General features: G+C 42.0%; 1 protein-coding gene across 1 annotated transcript in view; it reads left to right on the top strand.

Moving 5' to 3' along the window:
- WARS2 (tryptophanyl tRNA synthetase 2, mitochondrial) overlaps positions 1 to 23,438 on the top strand; it is a 73,577-nt gene that overhangs the window by 17,035 nt on the left and 33,104 nt on the right. Inside the window, exon 2 of the mRNA XM_034787986.1 lies at positions 16,727 to 16,984. Within this exon, the coding sequence (XP_034643877.1) occupies positions 16,727 to 16,984 (258 nt within the window). The remainder of the gene's footprint in view (positions 1 to 16,726; positions 16,985 to 23,438) is intronic.

Below are 23,438 nucleotides of genomic sequence, written 5' to 3' on the forward strand. Positions count from 1 at the left end.
GTCAAATAATGTCAAAAATGGTCAAATATTTTAAAGCATTAATTTATTAAAACAATAACGACAGTAACAAAAAAAAAGTGAGACTTTATGGTCTCCAGTAGGATTAGCCTTGTGTACTTATGCCTAGTAACAAAAAACATTTATGAAACAGAGTTATTTTAACACAGAAAAATGTGTAACACAATGAAATTAAGATTAAAAAATGAAAGAATGATGCAATCAAAAAGGGAGGCAACTGCTTATATCAGGATATTCTTGATGGAGTATTTGACAATATTTGGCTGTGGTCAAATAATAGATGCTCAACTGGACAGTCAATTGACTGGCTTGCCAAGCCTAATCTGGTACAATGGTAGCACTTAGTGTCCCTCGTAAAACAGAGATCCCACTATTTTAGAATTGACACTAAGATCTATAATTGTCATACTCAGCACCCTTCCCATGTACACACCTCTTGTTCCAGCAAATGCATTCTGGCATACATAAGGATTTGCACTGGGAGGTTTCTGAGAGTGTAGTGTCTTTTGCGATGTGGACCATTGTCCAGTAAGATCTAAGGTGAGAGCGCCAGGCCTAATATAGGATTTGAACTCTCCTCTCCAGAGGCTAGTGCACTTGTCTGTCTGCACTCCAAAATCTGCCACATTTTCCAGTTCAAATTATCTGGAAACTCTTACTTTCAGCTTCTGACGTATGACTGTCCCAGAGCTAATGCAGTTCATTGTAACTCCTTTTAACATGTGACTCTGTATAAGCAGCTGTACCTCCACCTCAAGCCATGCTCCAATCACATATTTCAAGATGTGCTTTGTTGGGATGGGTCAGAACTTGGACTGGAGAAGTCCAGAGAATATGTATGTCCTGCCTCATATGGTATTTATGATAAGTACCATCTTACTTTGTGAGTCAATATTGAGCCAATGCTGGAGTGATACTGGGGAAGGAAGGACACTGTGCTGCTGGAGGTGCTATCTACTAAATAAGACAAAACTTAGGTCCTTATATGGATTTGGTGTTCACTTACTCCCCAGGCAGTTAAACTGCTGCCATGTTTCACTTCAGAGGTTGCTAAATCATAGTGATTCCTGTGTATATTTTGTGTATAACATTAAGCTTGTAGATAACTTTGGGATTCTTCAGGATAAAAGTGTGGCTATAAGATACTTAATAATCAGGAGTAAGTGAAAATTTTGGAACATTTATTATTTGGGGTTTTTTTAAGATGCTTTCTTGAATCCAGGAGAACATGTCATATTGCTGTGTTGCATTGTCTTTTCCTCCAGGAAGTTAGAGAAAATTACAGCTGGCATTTGGGATACACCTTTGCCACTACTCTATCAGCCTGTCTCAAGGATGCATTACTGGAAAGTTAGCAGTTCAGGGGACATCTGTTTTAATGAAGAGATCTTGCTTATATGCAGCAATTCATGCTAGAGAGGCTGTATTCAGGAAATGAGGATTTCCTGTGTAATATCCTATATTTCTGTGTAGCTCCTTTTAACCTGAAGAATTCCAAAAGCACCTTGTGACCTTAAACTGTAATGTACTGCTTAGATTCTTAGACTTTAAATTTTCAAAAGTCCCCAAGTCCCATTTTCAAAAGTGACATAGTCACTTAGGAACCTAACTCTCATTGAAAGTCGATGGAACTAGGGCCTGGCCTACACAATGGAGCTTAAAGCACCTTTCTGCTGGTGTAACTGTCCAAACTAGGGGGTTGCATTGCTTTGATTATTGTTTTCTAAACTCATGTTGTTATAGTTGTACAAAAATTGTGAGGACCAGCCCATAGTCCCACTGACTTTCAATGGGACTTGTAGTCCTTAAGATGCTATTGAAAAGGTGTGTCTATCACTGTGGGGCCTGAGCATCTTCCTGTAATTATTCTACATAAACATCATTGCCATGCTTGAGATGTAATTGGGCATCAATTCTTTAGTGCACAGCAAAACTGTGCAACAGTTTAGGACATGAAGAGAAGCAGAATTTTGAATCCAGCTGAAACTGCAGGGGGAATTTAGTGAGGCAGGATGTAATATGAGTTGAAATTTCACCAGGATGCTGCTGTTAATGGCCCATACAAAAAGTGCCATAGGCTCTTTAATAACCCAGTGTGGTCAGATTCTCAGTTTTGCATCCCCTCTGAGGACTGATTTAAACAAGCTGATTACCACGTTCAGTTAAGAAGAAAAAAGTTTCAAGTGATTTCTTGACCTGTTCAAAGGATTTTGCTTGTTGCCCAACCCCGAGAATTGTCTGAGAAGCCAGCATTTCACATCAGTCAAGTGTAGACCTTGAACTGATGAATTTGCTCTTTTACCATCTGGATACAGTAGAAGGGATGATATTTTTGCATTGGCTTACTGGATACTATCCAGAAAATAACATGGCTTGGGCATCAAAGAGCTAGATCAGAAGTGGTGCCTACCCTTTGGGATTGACTTTTTTTTAAAACATGGTTATGAGACATCCTGGAATGAGATCAGAGTTGCCAAAATTTATGATTTTTCTCTTTTGCCACCCCTAAATATTCACTTACGCATTCAAGCGTATCTTGGAGTTAAACCTCATTGTCTCTCTAAATGAGATCACTCCTGCCTGGGTAGCAGAACCAAGAGGGATGGGGGGTCAGCTTTGTCTCCTTGTAAACTCATGCACAGCAAGGGGTGGGGGTGGGGACCAGAGGTGAGAGTGGGACCAGCTGCTCTAGGGCCTGGGATCATTGCAGGGAGCGGGAAATGGAGGGGCTAGAATGGGACCAGGGGCAGGTAGAAAACTCTGGGACCCTCCTTCCCAACTTGGGGCCACCTCCATGCCTGCCAAGTCTTAGTACCTCCTCTCACTCCCCCTCCTGTCCTTCTACTTCTGCCATCCCCTGACTCCTGCAGTGCACCATGCATTTAAACAGAAGGCTGTGAATATCTCTGGGGCCTTAAACTTGGTATAGTCTAATGATGGATGACCAAACTTTGCCATACTGAGTATTGTGTTGGTAATTTGTAATGAACCTATAGGCCAGTGGTGGGCAGCCTGCGGCCACCTGTGGCCCGTCAGGGTAATCCACTGATGGGCTGCTTGACAGTTTGTTTGCATTGTTCGCAGCAGGGCTTTGGAGCTGTGCTCTGGCTCCACTCCAGCTCCAGGCAAAAACCTGCAGCTCCCCTGCTCTGGAGCTGCTCCGCACTTCAGCTCCCGGCCAATGGGAGCTGCAGGAAGCAACGTGGGCCGCAGGGACGTGCTGGCTGCTGCTTCCCACAGCTCCCATTGACCAGGAACGGCGAACCGCGGCCACTGGGAGCTGCAGCCGGCTGTGCCTGCGGATGGTCAGTGTAAACAAACTGTCTCGTGGCCCGCCAACGGATTACCCTGACGGGCCGCAGGTTGCCCACCGCTGCTACAGGCCATCCACACCAGACTTACATAAAACAGGGCAGATCGCAAATGGCCTCTCATCTTTCTTGCAGAGGAATGGTTCATGAAGACTACAGACCCAATCATGTGATGCTGCTTGGCTTAAGATAAATAATAAATAAGCTGTGACTTTCATGAGAGGCACTTTGGCCACCCTAGTCTTATGGGAAGAGTCCTCTGGATTTTAAATATCTTAGAACTCTATTAAGTGGCACACTGCTAAATACCCTGGCACTCGGTAAGGATTGAATTCACATTTTCACCTGTAAACTAATAGTTTTCTTTTAAGTCTACCCTTAGTCACTGCAACATTAAGGAAAATACGGCTTCCACTTTTGCAGCAGCCATAAAACCAACTGTTAGTTGTGTTGGTGTCTGTTAAATATGCTGATACATTAAGTGTCTAGATGTGAGAGGGTGCTAGGTTGAATTGGTAGTTTCTTACCATGTTTTAAGTGAATGCAGCATTAGTGAAAATTCTTGGATATACAGAAGTAGAGATTGAAGAATTGTCTATCTGAAGAATAGGTCCAACACAGAAAATGAAGGTGAAAGCCTCCTATCTGCCTGATCTCGACTAGGGAGCTTCAACCCCAACCTAGATTGAGCTTCTTGAGGGGGAAATGCAACTTGTGTATTTGGTGTGTTTGTTGATATTTAGGCCTGGTCAACTTTAGAAAAGATTTTTAAATCTTAGTTCAGTAATGTTGCAACACAAACTATGTTGATTAAGTAAAGGTTAAAACTGTTTAAATATGTCTATGTGAGGGATTCACACTGATTTAATTAGTTCCATTCTAAATCCATTTAAATTGGTATAACTTTTCTAATATGGAAAAGAAGTGCCAATTGTGTTTTTTGTGATGTGCACATTTGCCCACTAAGGAATGCACTGAGACTCCCAACTCGAACAGACTTCAGAGTGCCATCAGATGGTGTAAACTTTCATTTCCACCTGAGCTAGATTTGAGCCAGCGACCACAAAGTGAAAGTTTTTAAACAGCTGTGTTAATTTTGGCGCCATATAAAAAGTAGCTAACCTTTCCAGCCTTCAGGCAATTGCCAAACAAAATAACCAGTAGAAAAAATTATTTTCTGTTTTTAAGATGTATTATGAACAATTGAATAGTTAAAACACAAAACACGTTTTTAAAAAGCCACTGTAAATGTGACTTGATACTGTTTGTCCTTGTTTGTGTTCCTTTGGGCCAGTCTTGCTAGTATACAACTGCACACTTGAACCAAAAGTGCTATAAAATAAAAAACGTCCCCTTCATCTGAAGGTCAGCGAAGGAGACATTGAGATTGTATGTTTGTAAGGCACTTAGATATTACTGTGTTGATTGCAATATAAAAACTTAGCTAGCTAGTTCACTGAGAGGGAAGCAGGCAATTGGGAATTTGGTTGCCCTCTCCTAAAAAGAGACTGGGAAGTCTTCTTACAAATAAATGAAACAATTTTTGACATAATTCAGAGATTAGAAAAAGGAGGCGTCCAATAAATTAGCTACTTGCCCTTTGTATGTCCAATGGTCATTATTCTTAAAAGGTAATAAATACATACTGTCTTTTCATATTCTGAAAATAAGTCTTGCCTCTGTATTGCTTACTCCTCATTTCTAAAATCACTTTTCTTTTTGGAAACAAATCAGACTTCTTTCCAGCAGTCTTATGTGGTGCAAATAAATGGAGGTTTCTTCTATTTCTGAACGATAGTACACACAAGGCTGTAAGTACTAAATACTAAGCTACATGTCCTTCCAGAACATCTCTGTCTAGGTAGAACACAGAATGGTTGCAGAATTGTCAGTGTTCAATTCTTATCTATAATGGGTTTTTATAATCTCTTCCCCAAAACTTGTTAGAATAAGACAGGATTGGATCACATGATCTATTGAGCCTCATTCTCATTTCTTGCACAGCAATGCTTCTTTTTTTTGGTTTTTTTTTGGCTTTGTCTACACTGGAAAGTTGCAGTTTTCAATTGATTGGTATAGTTTAAAACAGTACAACCCTATAGTGTGGACATAGTTATACTAGTGTAAAAGTGCTTTATATCAGTATAATTATTCCCGTATGGAAAGGGAAAAATTTCCCTGCTGTAGTATTTGAAGTGTATTATGGCTCCCCCTGACTCTGCCTTTCTGTCTTCAGTTAGTGGATGTGTTTCTCAAAGCCCATTGGTTACCACCTTCATCCTGGCCTCTGGAGGGACTAGAAGCAGTAGCTGAGTGGCAGTGAGGTGTTCCCAGAACTCCACCTTCTATCCCCCTCATTGCCACCACTTCCTCAAAACACAAGAGGAATTCACTGACTAAAAACTTAGTGCAGAGTTAAGTTTGACCAGCAGCGCATCGTACCCCTCCAGAATGTCAAATGAACCTATATTTAAACCTCTGAAAACCAGGAAATGTAGAGTTAATGTACGTACCATCCCTGCACTGTAACAGTAACTGTACATTCTCTGTGTGATGCTCCAGTGCGACCCCTTTAACAGACATCTGTGAGGACACAGCACGGGAGTGTGATAGGAGGAACTGTCAGAGCGTGTCCTCACTAAGGGAAAAGTTGTGTTTAGGGCAGGGCAGAGGTGAAAGTAAGCCGGTACGCCGTACCGGGGCAGCCCAGCTTCCCCAGGGGGCAATTTAAAGGGCCTGGGGCTCCTAGCAGGGGCTGGAGCCCTAGGCCCTTTAAATTGTCACTAGAGCCCCACTGCTGGAGCCCTGGGGTAGGGCTGTGGGACTCTGGGGGCTATTTAAAAAGTCCGGGGCTCCTGCTGCTTCTACTGCCCTGGCCCTTTAAATAGCTGCCAGAGCCCCACTGCCACTACTCCAGGGCTCCGGCGGTTATTTAAAGGGCCGGGGTGGTAGAAGCAGGGGAGCCCTGGGCCCGTTAAATAGCCCCCAGAGCCCAGGGGTAGCGGGGGGCTCCAGGGGCTATTTAAAGGGCCCAGGTCTCTAGCTGTCTCTGCTGCCCCGGTCCTTTAAATAGCTGTGGGAGTCCCGCTGCTTCCCCAGGGCTCCCGCAGCTATTTAAAGGGCTGGGGTGGTAGAAGCAGGGGAGCCCCGGGCCCTTTAAATAGCCCCCAGAGCCCTGGGTTGCTGCTGCTACCCCGGTGGTGGGGACACTTACCTTACAGGGTGGGCTGGCTCTGGCTCTGACTTTGACTCGCTCAGCCACTCCCCTTCCACCCTAGGCCCCGCCCCTTCCAGGGCCCAGAGCTGGCCCCAGCGTACCAGTAAGTCACTGGACTTACTTTCACCCCTGGGGCAAGCTTAGTGGCACCAGCAGGCTACATCTGTCTTTTGCTCAACTCTGTCACCTGCTTTTCACAAACCATTCAAAAATTAGTAGATATTATCATCCTTTGACCCTTGTCCTAAGGGCTCTCTCTGCAACATACCTACACTAACGTCTGCATTATTACGTATGCTACCAGACTGCTACAGATCCGCATGGCAAGAATAGATTTTATGCTCCTATGCTTGCACAACCCGCATAAATTAGCACAGAAACGAGGGGTCTGTGATCCCTTTTGGGGGCACTTCTCTCCCCTGCTACTGCAGTGTTAGTCGTGTCAACCTTCTGCAAGTAATCCCTGCACTAATCAATACTGCTGTCTGTAACAAAGTGAAGTGCAGTTGCAGTCTCTTATGTAGATGAATAAGAGAATGCAGTTCTGTGTGACGCAGCACATCACTTAAAATGGCCCATTTACTTCATACATTCAGTACTTGCCAGCGCCAGGTTTGGGGCGGGGCTGTTGTGTATCTTAAATCTTTCTTTCCAGGTTTTCAGAGTTTCAAGTATAGGTGCATATGGCATTTTGGAAGGGTACAAGGCACTGCTGGACAACCTTACCTCTACATTAACTAAGTTTTTGGACAGTGCATTAATATAGTTTCTTAGTGCATGTCTATATTCAAAAAATTGCGTGGAATAAGTCTTTAATTACATCAATGCAAACCCCTAACTCTAAATGCACTTAAATAATTTAAACTGCATTTATACCAGTTTATCTTATTTTGATTACCAGCTTAAGCTAAACCAGTTTAAGTATATTTACATTAGGAGTGTACACTGATGTAATTAAATTGATTGAGTTACATCAGCACAAAAAATTGATGTCTAAACCAGCCCTTGGTTTCCCTGTTTCTTTTAAAAAGAAAGTGACAGAAATGCCTATACCTGATGATGATAGCACTTCAGTGGTCCCAGGTAGGCTTTAAAATGTATACCTCAGTTGCAGGGGTTTAATGAGGTAGGGTAAGTTCCTACCTTTCTTACTGCTTCAGACTTTTTTGTTGTTGTAAGTCTAGGTTAACAGGCTAGCATATCATTTAGAAAACAAATGCTTTTTATTTGCAAAATATTAATAAGGGAAGTAAAAATTATGTGCAGCCCCTAAAGATACAAGAGTTCATATTTACAGCCAGAGAATTTCTCCTGTCCCTGAAGATGAGGCAAGGTTTGGTTTTGTTTTGTTTTGTTTTCTTCTCCAACCCCCTCGGGAAGATCTTACTTATGTTTGATCAGACACTTACAATGTCAGGCACTTTTCTTTTGACTGTATTCACTTATGTATTGTTCTTTCTTCCTTCTGACACTCTGGTTTTCAGTCTTATGTGTTTCTCTTCTTTTGACAAATTTCAAGATGTTTCAGTTGGAAACTATGTGAGCCTTGGATAAAATAACGATAAAAAGGAGAAAAGTCTGTGAGTGATTCTTCTCTGTTTCCTGAGTCATTCCAGCCCCATTAATCAGTGCTAGTGCTGTGGAGGCTGTGTGGTGTGTTATGTCGCCAGCACAGCAGCTCCTCAGTCCCTTTCCCCCACCCCCTGCGTGCCTACACAGTGGGGAAAACTAGAGAGGGAAGCCATCAATCTTTCCCGTCACCACATGCCAACAGTGATTCCCCTCTCCACTTCCTGTTCTCTCTGTCTTGCTCACCACCTGTGTTTAGAATTAGCTCTGATTCTACTAATCTCACTCTCATCCTTACCTGATCTGCTCCGAGAAGATAGCAAATTGTCATACTGCTATAGTATTTGTGAGTAGTGACCACTTGAGTTTGGATTGTAAAATAATTTCCCTTATAACAATCTGTTGTGACTCTCTCCATTTTCTGTAACATTTATTCTTAGGGCTGAAACTCTGCTTGCTTTCACTTCAGCCCAATGATGAACTTTTGGGAGAGTTTTAAAAAACTGTAGTTAGCCATTTGTATTATTTGCAGGGATTGAAATATATACTATGCACTGTCTCGTGAGAGGACTAAACTAGCTAGAGGCAGATATAGCAGGTGAATGGATGAGGGTTGGAGGCAGCCTGCAAAATAAGTCCACAGGCAGTAGTTGGGTTAGAAGCCCAGTCTTTATGCTCAGCTGCTGGGAGGGTTCTTATCAGAAAGCTTTTGTACCCTGTTTGGGGCTTGGTCTTGATATCTGCATCTCACTAGTAGGCGTTTTGAAAATTAGAAGTCCCATCCCCTCCTCTTTTGGCTACTAATAACTTGGAGCCTCCGGGTTCTACTCCATAATCTCATCAGTTTGTCTCTGTCGAATAATATGGCCAAGTAAAACCTTTATTCTCACTGTCATGTAGTTTGTAGCCTGATCTAGATTATGAATAAAATTCCCAGCTATCACTTTGAGGGTTGACAGGTTCTTGTCCCAAGATCAGGCCCAGTATTTTTAAAATTATTGTATAGTTGAGAACCCCGATGTGCACAGATACAACACTCACAATGTAGGAACTCTTTTATATTTACAAATAAATAATTTAATAATACATTTAGCAAAGTCTCCCACACTTTAACTCAGTAAGATAGATAGAGATAATACAGAAGTACATCTGAACATCCACACTCACACCATCCCTTCCAGGACAACCTGAAATGTTAGCCATTATCTTCCTCATCACCGTCACCCTCCTTATCTTCGCCAGTGGCCATCATTCTGGCCCCTCTCAAGGGCTACATCTCTCCCCCTACTGTCCTGGGATGCCACTTTTGTAATATGTTACACTGACGTTATCATATCTAATGCATATTCAGTAGGGGTTTTCCCCCTCTTCCTTATATGTATTTCCTCCCCTTACCAATGTTAAGATGTCCTTCTTCTACGGGTTAGTGTATTTATGATTTCACCTCATTAACATATATGTCAATTCATTACCATGGCACTCTTGCAGTCAGATGTTCCGTCCAAAACCTTCCAGAAGCTGGTGTGAGTTCATATGCTGTGCTTGGCTGATGTCCTTATAGACAAAATTCCCCCCTACACTCTACTTCCAGTTCCCCAAAACTTATGAGTTACCTAAGTTTATCTATGCCAAAGTTCATAGGCCTCAAGCCTCATGCTAACTGCTGAAGCCAATGACTTACAGGACACAAGCCTGTAGGTTCCTTGCATTATTGCTGACTATAAAAAGCAGAATATAATGCAAAGCAGTGAATATAATAGAGGTAAGCTGGCCCACTAGGCTACAAGCTTGTATATAAATAAACTTTCTAGACAAAAAATAAATTGTTTATGGCCTTGGTAGAGTTAAGGTTGTAAGCAATATGCTTCTCAATTATTTAAGAAGAAAACTCCTACGGGAACGTTGGTAGTTTTTACAAAACCCCAGCAGGTGTTGGCCCGTCTGTTCAAAGCTAAGATTTTGCTAAAAACAACAAAATATTTGGAAAGAATGGAAATGTCCAGTTAAGAGCATCCAGATAACCCTAACTCTGCTCTTATCTGCTGCCACCCTTCTGTTGAGTGTATAATGGTGATATTCTTATAGACTTCTGGAGGGTTTTTGATAGGAACTGAGCTTTAAATCCACTTTATGTGCATAGCTTAAGTTGTCTGAGGAGCCAGAGGAACAGTAATACATGTTTGATACATGTGATCCCCCTATGATCTCGATGTGTAAAACTACTTCATTTGGGGTTCGCCTTTATGAAGTTCATAACCCTAAATATGGTAGCCATGGTCAAAATTTTGCGAAGGTGAGTAGTGATTTTTGGGTCCCTCGATTTGTGGGTGCTCATTGAAGGTGCATGAATTGGCCTGATATTCGTCAGAAGGTGTGTCCACAGCAGTTGCTGAAAATCAGATCCCGAAAAGGTGTCTTAATGAGCACATACAAACTGAGGCACCCCAAATCAATAGTCACCTTTGAAAATCTCTGGTCCATGTGTCTATGCTAACTTTTGCAGTATGACAGCACTCATATTTGAAATTACATAGAATATCATTCAGAACAATTCCTAAAAAGTGTTCACCTCTGGTCAAAAGATTTAAATCTGTATTTTTTTTCCCAGTGACTGACTGCTCATGGCCTTAAAGAAGGCAGAAGTATTTTGCTGTAGTGATGTAAAGACAGGTGTACTTCGGTTTATATGCTACAGCAGTAGTGCTCAGTTAATCAACAACAGTACAGTAACTTTAGTCACTGACAATGATTAAATGTGCTTTTGAAGATGGGATTATCTACTGCCTTTCAGTTGTTCCCGGGGTTGAGATACAGGTCAGAGTTAGGGTTAGCTTTTCATGGCTGTGCTTTCTGCTGTTTGCTTTTTGGGGTTTTTTATGGAACCTGAACTCGGAAGTTCCAAATTAATAATGTTTCTGTAATTTGAGAAAACTACAATGTTGTCAAGCCTTTTCCTTACAAGATAGATATTTACAAACTTATTTAAAGATTAAAGCTTTTGCCTGAGAGTTTTCTTAGTTTTTGAATGCATTTTATTGCAGTTTCTGTCACTTAGACATCTGTTAGGGATGTCTAAAAGTTGTGTATACTAATTTGGACATCTGTACAGTTTGGAGAGACATTAACAAAATAAACTTGTTTGCAGTGTTGTTGTAGCCTTTTTAGTCCCAAGATATTAGAGAGACAAGATGGGTGAGGTAATATTCTTTATTGGACCAACTTCTGTTGGTGAAAGAGACAAGCTTTCAAGTTTACACAGGACTCTTCTTCAGTTTGCTGAAATAAACTTGAGTTAGTTACAAGTCATAGAATGCAATAGAGAAACTTCATTGTGAAACTTTGGCTGCAGCTGTTTATGTCTAATGGAGCATATGACACGCTACTTTGAATGGTGCATGGAGCATTAGAGAGAACATGGAACATAGCACATATGTCTGCCAGCATCCTAAAGTTTGAATGGCATAGCCACTTAGATGAAGATTTCAGGCAGCCACACTGGTCAAGAGCTTGGAAGTTTCTTCATGTGCATTATGAATGGCACGTGGGGACATGCCTTATCCTGAAATAATTGTTTTAGTCCCTATAATAGATAAACCATCTCCAGACTCCTCGGAAATAGCAAAAGGCCCTCTTCCTTGTTGTCTAAGGACAGCTCAGGAAAACATACGGGGGGTGGGCAGGGGCTGGCTGGCCATTTCCCAGGTCAAACCACTTTTGATCTCTGAAGGGACAAAAACAAATGAGGAAATTTTTCATAGTCAAACACTCCATTCATTTTCGTCACTCCTGAATTTTGGAAATGTCTTGCCTTATTTGCTTCAACCTTTTCAGAAATCTTTTTTTCTGGCAGAGGGCTCTGTTTGCAAATGTTCAGGCAGACTAAGTGGCCCTTTGAAGTGCCTGGTGTGCAGTGGGTGTTCAAAATCAGCTTGATAATGGTATGAAGAATCTATATAGTGTGTGTGTGTGTGTTTATACACTCCCAGCAGAAGTAAATATAAATGTACCCTTCTAAATGAGCAGTATAAGCAAACTGCTAGTGCCATTGTGGTTTAAAAAACGCAGTTTATGGCAATAGACAGATTTTCTGTCCTTTTATCCAGCAATTACACTACATTCTCCAGTTTCAACAGATGGATTTCTTATGGAAACCAAGTTTGGTAGCTGAGGAGGAGGTCCAGATATTGTATGCATCCTCATCTCTAATATGGAGGTGTAGCCGCTTGAGAAGCTGGGTCTTTACATAGAATCATAGAATATCAGGGTTGGAGGGGACCTCAGGAGGTCATCTAGTCCAACCCCCTGCTCAAAGCAGGATCAATTCCCAACTAAATCATCCCAGCCAGGGCTTTGTCAAGCCGGGCCTTAAAAATCTCCAAGGAAGGAGATTCCACCAGCTCTCTAGGTAACACATTCCAGTGCTTCACCACCCTCCTAGTGAAATAGTGTTTCCTAATATCCAACCTAAACCTCCCCCACTGCAACTTGAGACCATTACTCCTTGTTCTGTCATCTCTCACCACTGAGAACAGCCGAGCTCCATTCTCTTTGGAACCCCCCTTCAGGTAGTTGAAAGCAGCTATCAAATCCCCCTTCATTCTTCTCTTCTGGAGACTAAACAATCCCAGTTCCCTCAGCCTCTCCTCGTAAGTCATGTGCTCCAGCCCCCTAATCATGTTTGTTGCCCTCCGCTGGACTCTTTCCAATTTTTCCACATCCTCCTTGTAGAGTGGGGCCCAAAACTGGACACAGTATTCCAGATGAGGCCTCACCAATGTCGAATAAAGGGGAACGATCATGTTCCTCAATCTGCTGGCAATGCCCCTACTTATACAGGCCAAAATGCTGTTAGCCTTCTTGGCAACAAAAGCACACTGTTGACTCATATCCAGCTTCTCGTCCACTGCGACCCCTAGGTCCTTTTCTGCAGAACTGCTACCTAGCCATTCAGTCCCTAGTCTCTAGCAGTGCATGGGATTCTTCCGTCCTAAGTGCAGGACTCTGCACTTGTCCTTGTTGAACCTCATTGAACCTCATCAGGTTTCTTTTGGCCCAATCCTCTAATTTGTCTAGGTCCCTCTGTATCCGATCCCTACCCTCTAGTGTATCTACCATGCCTCCCAGTTGAGTGTCATCTGCAAACTTGCTGAGAGTGCAGTCCACACTATCCTCCAAATCATTAATAAAGATATTAAACAAAACCGGCCCAAGGACCGATCCTTGGGGCACTCCACTTGAAACATGCAGTTCTCTATCTTGATGCCAAAAAGAAGGCAACATGCAGGGGCCGGTGGTCTCTAAAGAACACTCTATAAACAAGTCACACGGTAGGATTTGGTGTGGGCCATACTTTGGTTGTCCTGCAATAAGGGCCCTACCAAATTCACAGTCCATCTTGGTCAATTTCACAGTCAGAGGATTTAAAAATTGTAAATTTCATGATTTCAGCTATTTAAATCTGAAATGTCACAGTGTTATAATTGTAGGGGTCCTGACCCAAAAAGGAGTTGTGGGGGGGAAAGAGGTTGCAGTATTGCTACCGTCACTTCTGCACTGCTGACGGTGGTGCTACCTCCAGAGCTGGGTAGCTGGAGAGTGGCAGCTGCTGACCAGGAGCCCAGCTCTGAAGGCAGAGCTGCTGCCAGCAGCAGCGCAGAAGGAAGGATGGCATGGTATGCTATGGGTCCTCAGTCAGCAGCTGCCACTCTCCAGGCACCCAGCTCTAAAGGCAGCAGCGCAGAAGGAAGGATGGCATGGATTGCCACCCTTGCTACTGTGCTGCTGCCTGCAGAGCTGGGTCTTCTGTCAGCAGCTGCCACTTTCTGGCTGCCCAGCTCTGAAGGCAGTAGCACAGAAGTAAGGGTGGCAGGGTATGGTACTTCTGCGCTACTGCTGACGGGGTGCTGCCTTCAGAGCTAGGTGCCTGGCCAACAGCTGCCGCTCTCAGGCCGCTCAACTCTGAAGGCAATGCAGAAGTAAGGGTGGTAGTACCGCAATCCCCCTAAAATAGTCTTGTGTCCCCTCTGCTACTCCTTTTTTGGTCAGGACGACCGGTTTGAGAAACGCTGGTCTCCCCCTATGAAATCTGTATAGTATAGGGTAAAAGCACACGCCACACCAGATTTAATGGGGGAGAACAGATTTCACGGACCGTGCTGCATTTTTCATGGCTGTGAATTTGGTAAGGCCCTAGCAATAAGGTAAGCACAGACGTTTTAGTTATGATTAGACTTGGCAGGATTCAATTTAAATCGATAGGTGTCAGTAAATGTCATTATCAGATGACACTCTGAAATCAACAACAACAACAAAACCCATTGGTAATAGTTGTTCCGAATGAAGCCTGCCCCTCGCACCTTGCAGGTGTCACTGGCCCTGTGGCCATGCAGGGAGCCCTCTGCAGCCCTGTTGTCATGGGAGTGAGCGAGCGGGGCTGTAACAGCAGGGCTGTAGAGGGCTCCCTGCACAGCTACATGGTCGGTGACACCTGATCCCTGCAGGCACAAGTCACGGAGGAGCCTGCAGTTTTTACACTTGTCCAAGAGTATCCCCATTATTTTTTGTGGTTTTACAATCACATTTTTTTCCTATTTAAAAAAAAAAAAAAAAGACCTCCCATAAATGGGAAGCTCACCATCTAACTAGTCATGAAGGGGAAACAATGAAAACGGTTATAAACAAAATGCCATCAAATCCTCAAAGTAAAACTGGGAGAATTTTTTTCTTATCTTAGTTATAGGAATCTTAGATGTTACTTGTAACAGTAGTAGATAATCACACTTCTATTTGAAAGATTTTTTTTAAGTTGATGTCCTTTTAACATGTAAATTTCCTATGTTATGACTAATCTTTGTAGTGGTTCCATAGTTAAGATTGAAAGCAGGGTTACACTTGCACACCCTTAACTTTACAAAAAGTATTTTCACATAACATTGTTTAATTATTTTCAAAGTACACAGGAATTTTTCTGGTAAGTTTGGAGGTAATTGATCGAACCCTGCCAGCTTAAGTTTCTGAGGGTACATCTATAATAGTGCAAAAGAAAAAAAAAATGCGATAGCAAGTTACAGAGCCCAGGACTACAGATTTGGACTTGCATTACAGCACTAAAAATAGTACTGTGGATGTTTCTGCTTGGGCTGGAATTCAGTCTCTGAAACTCAGTAATGGGGGTGGGTGGGAACATCTCTGTAGACCTGGGCTCTCAGACTTGCTGCCGCTGGGAGTTTTTTGCAGTGTAGATGTACCTGAGCGAATGATCTGCCTGAGAGCCGGGACAGAGGAAAATGAACTTTCCAAAAATGTTAGTTGTCATTTAACCAAACTGTATATATTAACTCTTTTTAATCTTTCTATTAGAACACCTCTATCAATATTTTCCCATCAATAGGGATAAACCTTTTATGTTCACTGGAATGAGAAGTCAATTTCTTTTGATACTTTGAACATTTTGAGGAGAAATGTCTGAAATTCCCTTCACTGTCATCCTGAGCTTCTGTATCAATATGATTAACATGCTAAAAGAAAAATTTAAGTTACAGATCCAGAGCAAAAATGTAATCCCTTGCCTCTGTTGAAAAGTAGTCATTTCAGAATTCAATTTCAGCCAGTGCATTTGTTTTTACATGTAATTTGACTGGTTAAAATTATTCTAGATTTCAATATTTATTTAAGGTAAACAATAGGAAGTTTTAATGACTGATCACAATAACTGTTTCTGGACAATCATGAGCCAGGATATCTTTTTTTTTATGTAACAATTATACTTACCTTGTAGGAGGAAATCATAGAATCATAGACATCTAGGGCTGGAAATATACCTCAAGACCTTATCTATTCCTGCTAGCCCCCTGCACTGAGCAGTACCAAGTATATCTAGGCCATCCCTGACAGGTGTTTGTTTAACTTGTTCTTAAAAACCTATGATGATGGGGATTCCACAACCTCCCTTGATAAACTATTCCAATGCTTATTATCCATGTCTTTCTTAAAGTGTGGTGCCCAAAACTGGACTAATGCCAGTTACAGCAGAACAGTTACCTCCCATGTCTTACATATGACAGTCTTATTATAGTTCCAGAACTATGTGTCTTTTTCTCAGTTGCATCACACTGTTCACTTGTCTTCAATTTGTGATCTACAATGATCCTTTTCAGCAGTACTAGTGCTTTTTTCCTATTTTGTATTTGTGCATTTGATTTTTTTTCCTTCATAAGTGTAGTGCCTTATTGTCTTTATTGAATTTTATCTTGGTGATTTCAGATCAACTAAACAATTTCTCAAGATCATTTTGAATTCTGATCCTGTCCTCCAAAGTGCTTGCAACTCCTCCCAGCTAGGGATCATCCGCAAATTTTATAAGTGTTCTCTCCACTTCCATTATTGAAGTCAGTGATGAAAATATTTAATAATACCAGACCCAGGACAGATCCGTGCAGGTCTCCATCACATACATTCTTCCAGTTTGACAGGAAACACTGTAAAATAAAGAGTAGAAGGAAATGGAGAGTAGGTGAGGCACAAACAATGTCTGAAAAACAGTGACAGCCACAAGTGAAAGAAGCTGTGAAAAAGCAATGATGGTATAAAGTATTAAATGTTTTCATTACAGAATAGCGTCATGGATCGAATTTTCTCTGGTATTCAGCCAACTGGGAAGCTCCACCTTGGCAACTACTTTGGAGCCATCCAGAACTGGGTGAGGCTTCAGGAAGAGTACAACTCTGTGTTATACAGCATTGTAGATCTGCACGCTCTCACAGTACCACGGGAGCCAGCAGTCTTCCATCAGAGCATCTTGGATACCACTGCCACTCTCCTTGCCTGTGGTATCAATCCAGAGAAGTGCCTCCTTTTTCTGCAGTCACAGGTCAGTGTCCCAGTTATTTAAAACTTGATTCTCAGACATGGCTATCTGGTGTTCCCTATGCACCTTGCTGAGCACACATAGCAATGTGCAGGTCCTTTATTCTTTTGTACTGACTGTCCTAGAAATTCTTAGTGGTGTTAGATTCCAAACTCCTGCCTTCACTAACTCTCTGCAAAGGTCAAAAATTTGTTCACTAAGTCCATCCTGGGATACATATATTTCCCAAACAGTTTAGGAGTTTGTGGATCTTAAGTCAAATTTATTAAAAAACAGTGAGTCTTGGTAGCAATAGTGAAAGCTTGTAGTGTAGAAAGGCAGAGTCCACTCTTGCAACCACAAGTGGAGCTACAGAGATGCTGAATAGAGGGTCTGAATTTTACCAGTTGTAGACAAGTCCTAGTTTTCATTATCCTCCTCCTTGAACTTGGTTTTTGTCCATGGTTTGTGTGGAGTTTCCTGTGCATCTGTCAAACAGAAGTGCTGCAGAAGACAAACCTTAGAGGATTCCTTAATTCCCTGCCCTTTTGAGTGAGATTCTCAAGTAGGATAGATTTCATATAACGTTCCTTCACTAGTACTACTATGTCTACTAAGGCCTGCTCTACATTAGAAAATTCCACTGGCTTAACTAAATGGATTTTAAATCCGTCTAGTTAACCCAGTGAAGACTTCTAATGTAGATGCACTTAAACCAGTTCAACTTTTGACTAAACCTATTTATTTCTATTTGAGAAATTATCTCATGGTTTAAACTGGCTGAACCCTGGCTTAAGTGCAGTGGGGCTGGCACCAAGTTAACTAGATTGATTTAAATTGGTAATGCAACTTTTCTAATATAGATATGGGTAAACTGTGATCCTTTTGATTCTAAACATGCTAGCCTGCCTGTTTATAATATCTGGCATCCCTCACAAAGGTATTTATGCAGATACCACCTCCCTAGAGAGACTATTGTCTATGTATTAAATGTCCATTGTGTGTTAGTCATTCTCTTGTTCAGAGATTCTCAACCTTTTTCTTTCTGAGACCCTCCCTTACTTCCTCTCCCCCCAACAAGCTATAAAAACTCCACGGCCCACCTGTGCCACAACAACTTATTTTCTGCATGTAAAAGCCAGGGCCAGCGTTAGGGGGTAGCAAGCAGGGCAGTTGCCTGGGGCCCCATGCCACAGGGGTCCCCGCGAAGCTACATTGCTCAGGCTTCAGCTTCAGCCCTGGGTGGCAGGGCTCAAGGCCCCAGGCTTCAGACCCATGCAGTGGGGCTGGCCCTGCTCAGTCGATCCCCTGAAACCTGCTCGCAGCCCTCCAGGACTCTGGTTGAGAACCACTGCTCTAGTTACCCTCTTTTGGTAAACCAGTTCAGAGGTTCCTTTTTTTCTTCTTCCTGGTGTGTTTTATTTTTTATTAGTTAACTTTTTAACCCGCATTTACAGCATACCATCCTCTGGAAATTTGTCTACACACATTTTTTAACTTTCATTAATTAATTATTAACTAGCTCAAGTTAGCTAACACATTTGTACATGCTAGTCTGGATAAGTCCACAGGCAGTTTTGTGGAATGTCATTAGTATGTACGTATATGTTTGCCAATTAAATCAAGTTTAAAATTTCCTCCAGTGTAGACCTATCCTGGGTGAATGACTGTTATCAGAAATAAGTTTGGGATGCTAAATAGCTTCAGATGTTTTCTGTCCCTGACCGTAGGTGTTGACCAAGAGATATCTCATTGTCTTTTTTGAGGCAGGTATTATGTTTTGCCCATAATTCCTTTTTACCAGTATTTCTCCTTTATAGGAAATTTCAATTATTGACAGACCAGAAACCAGTCTGTCACAAGCCTTCATTTCGCCCAAGTGATTGTATGAATCATAGCTGAGTTCTTTTTGGAAGCCAGTGTAGCCGCTAATTAAATTGAATTGATAGTTCTATGTTAAACCCCAGTGTCCCTAGTGAGTGATTCCAGCTCCTGTGTAGCTAGAGTTTTATAACTTATAATACAAACAAGATTTCTTAATTGTAACTGTGTTTCATAGAACCATAGAATATCAGGAGGTCATTTAGTCCAACCCCCTGCTTAAAGCAGGACCAGTCCCTAACTAAATCATCCCAGCCAGCGCTTTGTCAAGCCTTACCTTAAAAACCTCTAAGGAAGGAGATTCCACCACCTCCCTAGGTTCCAATTCCAGTGCTTCACTACCCTCCTAGTGAAAAAGTTTTTCCTAATATCCAACCTAAACCTCCCCCACTGCAACTTGAGACCGTTACTCCTTGTTCTGTCATCTGGTACCACTGAGAACAGTCCAGATCCATCCTCTTCGGAACCCCCTTTCAGGTAATTGAAAGCAACTACCAAATCCCCCTTCATTCTTCTCTTCTGCAGACTAAATAATCCCAGTTCCCTCAGCCTCCCTTCATAAATCATGTGCTCCAGACCCTAATCATTTTTGTTGCCCTCCGCTGGACTCTTTCCAATTTTTCCACATCTTTCTTGTAGTGTGGGGCCCAAAACTGGACACAGTACTCCAGATGAGGCCTCACCAATGCTGAATAGAGGGGAATGATCACATCCCTCGATCTGCTGGCAATGCTCCTACTTATACAGCCCCAAATGCCGTTAGCCTTCTTGGGAACAAGGGCACACTGTTGACTCATATCCAGCTTCTCGTCCACTGTAACCCCTAGGTCCTTTTCTGCAGAACTGCTTACTAGCCATTTGGTCCCTGGTCTCTAGCAGTGCATGGGATTCTTCCGTCCTAAGTGCAGGACTCTGCACTTGTCCTTGTTGAACCTCATCAGATTTCTTTTGGCCCAATCCTCTAATTTGTCTAGGCCCCTCTGTATACTATCCCCACCCTCCAGAGTATCTACCACTCCTCCCAATTTAGTGTCATCTGCAAACTTGCTGAGGGTGCAATCCACACCATCCTCCAAATCATTAAAGAAGATATTGAACAAAACCGGCCCCAGGACCGACTCTTGGTGCACTCCGCTTGATACCGGCTACCAGCTAGACATGGAGCCATTGATCACTATTTGTTGAGCCTGACAATCTAGCCAGCTTTCTATCCACCTTATAGTCCATTCATCCAGCCCATACTTCTTTAGCTTGCTGGCAAGAATACTGTGGGAGACCGTATCAAAAGCTTTGCTAAAGTCAAGGAACAACACGTCCACTGCTTTCCCCTCATCCACAGAACCAGTTATCTCTTCATAGAAGGTGATTAGGTTAGTCAGGCTGACTGTTCCTGATCACTTTCCTCTCCTCTGAGTGCTTCAGAATTGATTCCTTGAGGACCTGCTCCACGATTTTTCCAGGGACTGAGGTGAGGCTGACTGGCCTGTAGTTCCCCGGATCCTCTTCCTTCCCTTTTTTAAAGATGGGCACTACATTAGCCTTTTTCCAGTCATCTGGGACCTCCCCCCGATCGCCAGGAGTTTTCAAAGATAATGGCCGTTGGCTCCGCAATCATATCCGCCAACTCCTTAGCACCCTCGGATGAAGTGCATCCGGTCCCATGGACTTGTGCTCGTCCCGCTTTTCTAAATAGTCCTGAACCACTTCTTTCTCGACAGAGGACTGGTCACCTCCTCCCCATGCTGTGCTGCCCAGTGCAGTAGTCTGGGAGCTGACCTTGTTTGTGAAGACAGAGGCAAAAAAGGCACTGAGTACATTAGCTTTTTCCACATCCTCTGTCACTAGGTTGCCTCCCTCATTCAGTAAGGGGCCCACACTTTCCTTGACTTTCTTCTTGTTGCTAACATACCTGAAGAAACCCTTCTTGTTACTCTTAACATCTGTTGCTAGCTGCAATGCCAAGTGTGATTTGGCCTTCCTGATTTCACTCCTGCATGCCTGAGCAATATTTTTATACTCCTCCCTGGTCATTTGTCCAATCTTCCACTTCTTGTAAGCTTCTTTTTTGTGTTTAAGATCAGCGAGGATTTCACTGTTAAGCCAAGCAGGTCGCCTGCCAGATTTACTATTCTTTGTACACATTGGTGTGGTTTGTTCCTGCAACCTCAATAAGTATTCTTTAAAATACAGCCAGCTCTCCTGGACTCCTTTCGCCCTCATGTTTGTGGTCACTGTATTCGTTCTTCGTGTACTCCTAGGGTGCCCCAACTTAAAAGAATTGCTAAGGGTGGTTTTCACCCTGTTGATTTTAAAACTGTAGCAACACAGGAACCAGACTCACTCACTGGGGACACTGTGGTTTAACACAGAACTATGAATTCAACTATCAATTCAATGTATTGACAAGTATTTTTGAGTGATGAGTGTGTATTAGGAATATAAGCAAGGTAAGCCTGTAATGCAGGGCCTACAGGTTAAGATCTGTAAGATTTCAATTTAGCCATACGAGGCCTCTGGCCAAAGGAGGCTTGACATAAGTAGGTGACCCAGGAATAACCCTATGCCAGTAAAGCTACACCAGTTTACATTCTTTTTTCTCAGTCTTTAGGTGTAAACTTGAAGCCGGTTCAGTGTTCTCTTGATCTCAGATGTAAAGCAACTGGGATTTTGTTTGCAAAACGTTCCCCTTAACATTTTTATTGTATGAATTTTTGACATGAATCTCCATGTCGTACTCCCAAATTTGGAAACAGGTGTAAGAATGTTAGCTACAGAGCTATAAAGGTAAAATTTTAAACAGATAAATTTTTTATCTTATTTCTCCTTTATAATAAAGATGACTTCATAATGTTTTTTGGGTTGTTTGTATTATTTACATTAAAAAATGAATATTGTCTCCTGTCTTTTAACATTTTATTAGAAGACATGGGCAGCAACTTGAGGATTGGGTTGATGACATCACACAAGTTTGAAAGTTGAGCTAATGTGGTCCAGTCTGAGCTAATGTGAACCAAGCCTTAGAATGTAATGGAAAGATTCCCTTGACTTCAGCGAGTGTCTGAATAAAGCTCCTAGTCTCTAGCTGATGGTGGAAGGCTTTATGCGTCTTGCACAGCATAAGCAATACAGAAGTTGATTCTTTCAAAGTCCCTTGAGAAGGCAATTTCTTAGTACAGTCTGTGAGACACTGAATATCCTGAGCTCCCTTTGCCATCCTTATGGGTTTAGGATGCTCCATACCTTGCAGGATCAGGCCCTTAGTATTTAGAGTTCTCTTAGTAACTATAGAGATTATACACTACAAACTATCCATTATATTTCATTTATCATTAAGCCAAATTATAAATGTCACACAACAGCTTGCATCCATTTTGGGGTATCAAATTCAAGAAAATTCTAATTGTTATTACAGAGCCATGGTACAGAGTCAGCATCTTAATAGGAACCTCTGGATTTCAAGAACATATAACATTAACAAGGAAGCATTCTCAAACATAAAGTTACTGCCAGTGATGACTCTTCACATTATGCAGTGGGTAGACTGGCCTCAATTAAATTGACTCTGGTACCTTTGACCTTTGGTATTAATATGCTCCAATTATCCATTGATGGAAAAATGTTCAAAGTTACCAATGCACTGTTATCTAGGGCTTGTCTATGCTAGTGATCTCAGTAATTCCTAACGGAAGTAGAGGGACAGACATTTGAAGCACAAACAATTCGCTGTATCTGGACGTGCTGAATCACATTCTGAACCACTGCAGTTTTGCCTATGGCCATGCTACTAATGTTCAAAACTGTTTCGATTTCAGTGCTCTTTGAGAAGTACCTATTCCACAGTTGCCAGCACAGCTCTCAGAAGCAGTGGATTCTGGGAGATTTTAAAATGCCATCAGAATACTGACTGACAGTAAGAGAAAGAGTATTTGAGTTGTTTGTGCTATCCAGATTGGCACTAAATTGTTTAAACTGAAACAATATTTAGACTTGCTGAAAACAAATGGCATTTGGCAGTCATGTAAATCTAGTGTCATACCTTTGTGTATACTACAAGTGTGTCACAAAAAAAGACAAGGGGAATTCATAGTACTGACAAGATCATCATTACAGCCTGTTCTGTACCTGTGCAGATTCTAGTGTTCTCAATCTGATAACTTGAACTATTAAATTCACTCAGCAAGGAAGAAATAAAATTCAAGAATGGGTAAAATTAACAAATATGTCAGTGCAGTACCAGTGAACAGATTTTTTATAAAGAAATTAAGGTGAATATGTTGCTTAATTTGAGGAAATTAAGGTCTACAAATGTGGGCTCCATTTGTGCACATAAACACACACACACACACACAGTTCATTTGCACATGAAAATCAAGGATAGATTTAGTAAAAACAGGTTTTGTGCATGAAGATTCTATCATTTGCATGTACAAGTGATAGCTTTACCCACGAAAGCTTATGCCCAAATAAATCTGTTAGTCTTTAAGGTGCCACCAGACTCCTTGTTGTTTAAGTGATAGTGTGTCAATGACATGGGTACAAATGGAGGCTGGGTTGAGACACTTAAATATTAGGCTTTATGCATGTAAGAATGTTAGGT

The sequence above is a fragment of the Trachemys scripta genome, chromosome 1, assembly GCF_013100865.1.
Source record: "Trachemys scripta elegans isolate TJP31775 chromosome 1, CAS_Tse_1.0, whole genome shotgun sequence".
Lineage (NCBI taxonomy): Eukaryota > Metazoa > Chordata > Testudines > Emydidae > Trachemys > Trachemys scripta.